General features: G+C 32.9%; 1 protein-coding gene across 1 annotated transcript; it reads right to left on the reverse strand.

Moving 5' to 3' along the window:
* Nucleotides 1-1,537: 1,537 nt before the first annotated feature.
* Nucleotides 1,538-3,696, reverse strand: LOC129293720 (uncharacterized). Its single transcript, XM_054931807.1, has one exon. The coding sequence runs from the start codon at nucleotides 3,096-3,098 to the stop codon at nucleotides 1,863-1,865; it is 1,236 nt and encodes a 411-aa protein (XP_054787782.1). The 5' UTR covers nucleotides 3,099-3,696; the 3' UTR covers nucleotides 1,538-1,862.
* Nucleotides 3,697-8,780: the final 5,084 nt, after the last annotated feature.

The raw sequence follows: 8,780 nt of genomic DNA on the forward strand, positions 1-8,780 counted from the left end.
TGAAAGATTTGACTAATTTTAATCAAACCTCCTGTGTTTCCTTGCAATCACGCAAAACATGAATGTGGGCAGAATCAAAAGAGTTATAACCAAAAGGAGGTGTTTGTTGAAGTGAATTACTTCCTCTTGCAATTTTAAACTTGACTTGTAGTTAATCCCAAACAACTTTTCAAAGAAAACACTTGAATTTTTCATATGTAAACCACTTTCAAATTTTAGACTAGATATAATAATTAATTTGATCCTTTTGAATATCCAAAGTTTAAAGGCAGATTTAATAAAGAAATTGCCGTCAAAGGAAGGCCTCCAATGAAGAACATCCTCATCTCCAAATGGGTTCAGAGGTTGTACCAATGCCATTTGTCTTAATCACATCAAGGTGGGCGTGGCAACTCAACAGATTAAAATTCCATCTTCCTCTAGGCGTGTGAAGAGCCGAGACCCTTGCATGTAGGATATACCCAGCACTTGGAAGAGCGTATTTAACAGGCAGTTCAAGGAAGTACATACTTGACTGTAAGAATTAACCGGCCAATCTCAAATTAAGGAGGAAAACAAACTAAATACATGATAAAGATAGCATAATACATGGAACATAATCAGCAATCAGAAACAAAAGCAGCTATTCCAAATGCTAGGTTTAGTTTTACTTCGACATTTCTATAATATGACTAAATACTAAACTAATGTTATGCTCGCCTGTTGCTAGCCTAGGCGGATGGCCATGCTTTGTGAAAGGACAGCTCCAATTCCATTTTTGGAGGCAACAGCTTCTATAATGAATGGCTGTGAGAAATTGGGGAGGACTAAAACTAGAGTACAAGTCATCACCTTCTTCATTTTCTGCAATGCTGTGTTTGCTTTCTCAGTTCATGTAAATGTCCCTTTCCTTTTAAGTAACTCTATCAAAGGCATGCCAAGATTATCAAGTAAGGCTTCATGGCTCAAAAAGTATTTATAAAAATACTACGCCCAGACACCCACTAAAAAAGTCCCTGCATCAGCAACATGAATTAGACTACTGCCAAAACATAATTGATTGATCTCCCACAAAATGAAAAGCAGGGCAAAATGCGAACTTCTCTGATGACTTGCCTTTTTATATTCTGAATTCCTAATTAATAAGAAACCATTTTCAAAATAAATGCTCATAAAATAAATGTTAAAATTCAAGATTTATCTGTTGAATTTTTCCTTACTAACATTAGGATATTGAAATTTTTCTTTTACACCTCATGCTCAATTTTTGTAAGTAGCTTTCAGTATACCTGGGAAATTAGAATGTCCAGCTACCAAATGCCCCCTATATGTTTCAAACTCCAACAACCAAAGATAACTTGACCTACAGAAAGGCGTCCTTAATACCCTATGAAAAGAAAACGCGCAAAAAGATCTATATGAGGCTCTCATAAGTTGCAGCTAATCTGTTTGACATTTGTTCATTCATTGTTCTCATAGGTACAACAATTCCACACATCAAAGATTTACGAATGAATATAGAATACTAACACAGAATGGAAAAAAAAAAATACAGACATTAGACAAAGTCAAGGTCAACATAAATAGATCGAAATTTAATATTACAAACTAAAATATTAACAGCGTTTCAACAACCATGTATGTCAAATATAGGCAACAGAACTTCACTTAAGACCTAATCATAGAGCACTACACACTAACCACCAGAATTGTCACAATTCCATAATTCTAAAAGGAGGAGGAAGAGCTGATGGTTTCAACAGTTCCTCCACTAAATACATAAATTTTCAATTAAACAAACCACAGCTTACCAAAGACCCAAAAATAGAAATGAAGCACCATACATAAGATGCAGCCACCACAAAGCTTAGCAAGACGGTAACCTAGTTAAAGCCAGCACTCATTTCCCTTCTCTTCAGTTCCAAAGCTATCCGTTCATTTTCAAGCTTCATTTTTTCATTTTCCATCCTCAGCTTCTCCAATTCCCGGTCCTTTTTCTTACTAAACCTCTGCCACTTGAGTCTCTGTTTCTCCAATTCCAACATTTCCACCTGAATCTGTAGTTTCTGCTCTTCTAACTCAAGATTTCGATATTCAATCCATTGCTTCTGCAACCAAGCGGTTCTGTTGCTGTCAGGTAAACCTTGATTCGCATCATATTGGAAAACCAGTCCATGGGAATGAGGATTTTTATTGCAGTCATGACAATTTAAGGAATTCCCAAACATTTTAGTATCTTCTTGGCATTGAACTTGTTTCAATTTCTTCATAGATCCCCCTAATGCACCATATACTCCTCTACTATCTCGATGGGAATGATAAGTCTCTTCAAATTCATCATGATCATCACTATCCACATCTTGATCATCCTCTTCAAGATCCTCGTGATGGGACCTTTTGACATCATCATTATCATGGTCATCTCTATTTCTAAGAGCAGCCTGTAGTGAACGCTGCAATGCTGGATCAGGGGGTAAATGCAATCTATTACCATTATGGTATGAGCACATCTCTTCGTAGAATAGGTGTTTTGAGCCTAATATTTTCCGAATATCTTCCTTATCCTTCTCAGAGAGATAATCAAGTACATCCAACAGAGAAGGGTTCTCAACAACTTGACAACAGGTTCCCCTCCCAATCATATCATTAAGTCTTTTATACCTTTTATTAAGGTCATTGAATTTATCCTCGCATTGCTGAGGTGAAACACGGTAACCCCTTTCAGCCATGACCTTAGAAATAGATTTCCACTTGCCCTTTTTTTGGAAGACTGTAAATCTTCTTCTTCCCCCACTGCCGCTGTCAGAAGTTGCATCCTCACATATATAAGAGAGAGCTGTTATCAGAAGCTTCACCATCTCGTCAGTCCACTTCACACGCTGCCAAGGTGAACCCTTTTTCCCACGGCCTGCTTCATTGCGACCATCAGCTCCATCTTCAATAAAGCTTGGTTCGTCATCCTCACTTGCTGAGTTCTTGCACCTATCTCCTTTAGTAAAGTCAGCCATTGAAATGGTTTGATCACAGTTTTGCAAGGTTCCCATGGCAAGAGGAAAACCATCATGGCAAGCGGAATGCACTGAAGACCGTTGACGGAGATGTGTTTGAGGTTGGTGCATGTTTTGAGGATGCTCAGCTTGCTAATGAACACGTATTGATCCTGACAAATCAAAACCACTAAAAGAAGCACCAACTGGAACAATACCTCCTTGATATTGACAGAAATTTCCTTCCATTTCTTTTTCCAAAGAACAAGCCCAGAGAAACCAATGAACCGACTAAACCTTAAATCTAACCAAGCCCATTCTTATTCGACCCTCATAAAGCTTCTATTAGCATTCTAGATCTTCATGACCGTCCACCCCAGTATTATTTCTCACACAAATATTCCCAGTCAGCGACAAAATTTACAAGCCAAACAGAGGAACCCAATTCGAAAATACTCAGCAGTATGGAAATAAAATGTTCAAAAAAGAAATAGCAAAAGAAAGCCTTGGAGCTAATCTACTTATCTGCAGGAGGTCTTCCAAGAATCTTACATCCAAAAGACAAAAGAAGATCTTTTTGTAACCAACCCGAGAATCCAGTGTTGAAGATCACGAGAGGCATCCCATATCTGGGTCAGGAGAAGAAAGAAACTGAGAAGGAACAAACCCCAGAAGAAAAGGAGAAAAAGAAACTGACTGGAGAACCAAGACACGAAGCCAGGCTAGCCGTCTATAAAGCACGATAAAATATAAATAAATAACAAGGGAGGTCCATTCGAGCTAGCAACTTGCACCTAGAGACGCCAAATGGGGAACACTTCCGCGTCATAGGTTCAATGTATGCGAGGATTCGAGCTGGGTCCTTCCAAGCAAATGGATGACAATTTTTTTTTTAAAAAAATAACATTAAAGGATGATTATATAAAATTTATATCTCATAAAAATTAAATAATTTTAAAATAACTTTACAGTTATCTAATCCTCCTAACATATTAATTATATAAATAGAAAAATTAAAATAATCCTCAAGTAGTTAACAAACAAAAAAAACACTCCCACAATCATTGGTGACATTTTATTTAAAAAATAAACTTCTTAAATGATTAAGAGAGGGTTTAATTTTATGATTTTTGATCATTTAAAAAGCTTGATGGCTTTTAATAGCATGTGACAAAAAAAAATATAAGTAGTACATCTATTTGCACTTATTAGTGAGGTAGTAAGGACTTTGGTGACTTCACCGTCAATGGTGATCTGATAGCCAATGCCTGTGACAATGGAAGTTTCTTTTTTTCTTGTTTTTTAACTACTTGAAGGATATTTTAATTTTTTTATTTATAAAATTAATATATCAGAACAATCAAAAGATTATAAAATTATTTTAAAATTATTTAATTTTTATAAGATATAAATTTTATATGATAGTCTTTAAATATTATTTTTTCTTTCTCTCTCTCTTTTCTTTTTTAAGATGACGTGAGTAAAGTCGGCAGAAACTAGTACTCTCATGTGAAGAAGTCAAAAGGTGGACTAATGGCGTGTCTAGGGTGGTGTTGGCCTAAAATGCTGTGGTCTTGAAAAGCAATGTAGTGCATAGGTTGTTTCTATCAAGAAGATGAAATGGTAACTGATAAAAACAAAAGGTAGGATTATTCTTATGTGAAAAAGGCAAAAGGTGGATTAATGGCATGTTTAGGGTGGTGTTCATTGGACACGTAGCTCTCCATTTTCCTGTCATTCTTTTCCCCTCATTTCTTTATCATAATCATTGATATTATTATGTTAAATAAATTTGTTTTAGTCATAAATTTTATTAATATTACGATTAAAAAGGTGAAAAGACGTTGATGATAAGAATGGAGAGGTTTTAGGTTCGGTGTCTTTGCGTCAAGCGGACTAATTAAGGAAACTTATATGAAAAAACAATTAATGTAGGGACAGTTTGAAAAAGAATCTTATAAAAAAAAAAAAAGAACGAAACTAGCCATTTAAATTATATAAGAAAAAGAAGAAAAAGGAACTAACCTCTTAAATTGGGGGAGGGAGTGTCTCTCTTTCCTTCTCTCCATTTTCCTCCCTTTTCCTTTCATTGCTCTTAAATCAAAATTTTAACACTGTAAATTTAATTTTTGATAAAATTATTATTTTAATTTTATAAAAAGATATATAAATAAATTCAAAATATTAAATTTTAATCTAAATAATTTAAAACTATAATATTTTTTTATTTATTTTATGTAAAAATATAATAATAATTTTATCAAAAATTAAATTTAAACTGTTGAGAAATTTTAATTCAATGATGATGAGATGGAAAAGGAGGAAAATTGGAAAAAAAAAAAGGAGGAAAAGGAGAGACCCCCTCCCCCTTAAATTGAAAGAATAGGATTAAAAAATAAAAGGCAAGAGAGAGTAACATATTATTTATACCATCCCAAAATATAAAATACTCTTGAGATATATTTAAATTTTTAAAATATAAGACACTTTGATAAGATTAAGATTTTATTAATTTTTTTTCCAATATTACCTTCTCTCTATTTAATTTTTATTTCTCTCTATTTTCAATGATATAGTTAATTAAAAATATTTTTAAAACTTTATATTTTTATTTAAAAAATAAAATTGATGAATAATTTAATAAAAATTATTAACATGTGAGATTTTATTAAAAAAATATTTTATAATTTAGATGGAAAGGGATATAAGAGAAAGAACATTAACCGATTATGCAACACGATGGAGAAGGCATGAAATGAAACTAAACTTAGACGGGGGCCTTAATGGAGGCGTAATGTAAGGACGTCATCCCACATTCATGGCACAATTCCCACCACTCCCTCTACTTCTAGTCATGTGGCATTTTAAAGGTTTTTTTTATTTCTTTTCATAAGATACCCCTTTTATTATTTATAACATTTTGTTTTTTTAAATGGAGGAAAGCAGAATTTTTTAAAATAAAACATTACATATGAGCAAAGTAAGAATTTATTTTTAAATTTTTAGAAAGAGTAAATGAATTTTAAAATTCCTCTTGATCCAGGCCGGAAGGAATATCGTTTGCACTCGTCCCATGTTAGTCATACTTTTGCCAAATACCGCCATAATTATTGAGCAAAATAACCATTGATCTCATTGTTAAATATTCCCCAAATATATTACCTTATTGACATGGTGGAATTTGCCACTCATGTCATGTAAATTGCTCTTTTGGAATTCGTCTTGCACGTATTATATAAATATCAAAAAAATTAATTGAAAAGGCTTAAGTGTCGAAGTTTTTCACAAATGGCCCTTAATCAAATTGAGATGAGATGAACGGGGAGAGTGATGAGATAGAGAATTTTTAAAAATAAACCATAAATATTTGATTATTTTTTATAAAAAAAATATGGTCCTCCGATTTATGAAAGAAGGTTTGGTAATAGTACAGAGGGAAATAGCATATTAGGCATTAGCGTGTATTTTTTTAAGGATCGAGCGTGACGAGAATCGGCAAGATACAATGCAGGTGAGCAAGTGGGCCTACTTGATTGACACAACTACTTTATAATAAGTATTGGTCATAGACAGGCGTGTGGAAGCCATGGCCCAATAATATTAAATATCTTCCTTCCCATAATCACAACATCGTTTTAATTTTAAATATACTTTTAATTCTTTAATTTTACATAAAATTTTAATTTAATTTTTTAATTTTATAAAGTATCTTTCAATCCTCTAATCTTAATATCATTAATTTTAAATGATTTTAATTTACCTCTTAGTTGAAGCAATGTTGTTCGGAACTTTTAAAAAAACAGAAATTTTACCCCACTGTTAATATCTATTAATCTTTGATTGTTAAATATTACTTGTTGATTAAATAGACTAACATAAAAACTTCTCATCTTCCCATCTCTCCTCCATGTGCTCTACCTCTCTCTCCCATCCAATTCCATTGCCATTCCAAAAACTATTCCTAAACAAATGTTGTGTTTGGATAATTGTGAAAAGTAGAGGAAATCAATCCTCCAAGCATTACTTTGCAAGAGTCTTCCCTTATAGGAGAAACCCTAGCAAGAAGTTCTTTTGACTCTTTCCTCGTAGAGGAAAGGGATCAAATTCAACACTCTACTCTCTTCTTCTTTGGTCTAAGGCATGCTCCTAGGAAAGTAACACACGAACTAATGCATTCCTTTAATAGAAATTTTAGGGTAATTGGAAGAAGATCAAGAGCAATCGATGCACCATTGATGGTATTAGCAAAATTATCAGTGTGCAATAATTCCAACACTTTGAGATGAGACTGAATGTCACTTAAACCAAGTGGGGCACCAAGATTAGTCTTCAACAAACCATTAGATTCTTAAGGACAAGATTGGCCAATCCATTGATCCTATAGAATAACCGAGAAGTATTTAGAATAGTGGAGAATGTCAAAGGGATAAAGGTACACATGAAGGTTAGAGGCAAACATGGCAAGGTCGACAGAGATAAAACCAAAGGAAAATAAGGATCCAAGCGGGGAGACATTATCGATAAAAAGGCCAATGCATTTGACAACTTACAACTAGGGTTTATGAATCATGCTCTTCGTTTTTATAATTTTTTCTCTTTAACCTTAAAAAACTTTGATTTGTCATTACTCTTCATTTTAATATTTTTTATTGACCACTACTATATCCACTTTCATTTTATCACCAACCAAATATGATTGTCTATAAGTTATAAGATGAAGAACAAAAGGGGAGGGAGATGCTCTACAATTAAACCTCTTCCTTTTGCAAGTTTAGGCGTAGCTAACGCCCCCCAATTTATGTTTTGGAACCTCATGTGCCTCCTCACATGTCTGGCTTAGGATTGTGTGAAGTATGTCATTAGCCAAACTTGACTCACTAGAACAATGATGTGGCAAGGGGAAAGGGTGGTCAAGCTCGCTAGATGAAAAGGAAGAAGAAGTAAGGGAGCAATTTTGGAACGTTACTGGACTTGGAAAGAGAGAGAGGGATAAAGCATATGAACTAGAGATGGGAAGATGAGGAGTTTTCATGTGGTTTTTGGGGTCAAAAAGTAACATTGAATGATTAAAGGTTAGTAAAGACTAGGGAGCTTTACAAGCTATCCATATGAAATTTATAACAAAAACTCCATAAATAACATTCAAAGTACATTTGTCTATAATAAAATATCTTTTTATTTCATAAAGTTCACAAAGTTTGCACTTATCGAAGGAAAAGAAATTTATAAGCTATCCATATGAAATTTACAATAAAATGCCTGTAAATAACAATCAAAGCCTATGCATTTAAAGTCCATTTATTTCACACCAAAAAAAAAAACACAATTCCATCTTGTTGCTGAAAAAACTTATTTGCAAGAGAGATCTTTAGACATGTAGGATTATTTCATATTCTATCAGGCATTTAATGCAAACATGTTGGTTATAGTGCCTGCAATGCAATTCTTTCAAGGGAAATTGATAATAAATTTTTTTGAATTATGTAGATAATATTTTAATCTCTCAAAATATCATAATTCTTCTGAAGTTTTTAGAAACTTTTATTGTCATTAAAAAATTAATATAAATAATTAAATTACCCTTAATTCAAATATTAATTGCCATCCATAATTTTATTCAAAAATTCACAATTTTTTTCTCTTAAAATCACAAGAATTCAACATCAATTTACAAGTTCACTTTTGAAATCATAATATTTCTCAAATGTTATAAATGTCAATTATCATTTATAAGTTTTGTTTTAAAATTCACAACTTTTTTTTAAATTGTAAGAATTCAATAACAATTCGTAAGTTTGAATTAAAGGCAATTTA

Source organism: Prosopis cineraria, unplaced genomic scaffold (genome assembly GCF_029017545.1).
Source record: "Prosopis cineraria cultivar Desert tree isolate PC_DT_omini unplaced genomic scaffold, ASM2901754v1 PC14, whole genome shotgun sequence".
NCBI classification, from domain to species: domain Eukaryota; kingdom Viridiplantae; phylum Streptophyta; class Magnoliopsida; order Fabales; family Fabaceae; genus Prosopis; species Prosopis cineraria.

Excerpts from the sequence above, each read along its gene's own strand:
- LOC129293720 (XM_054931807.1), bottom strand. The coding sequence starts at position 3,098 with ATGCACCAACCTCAAACACATCTCCGTCAACGGTCTTCAGTGCATTCC.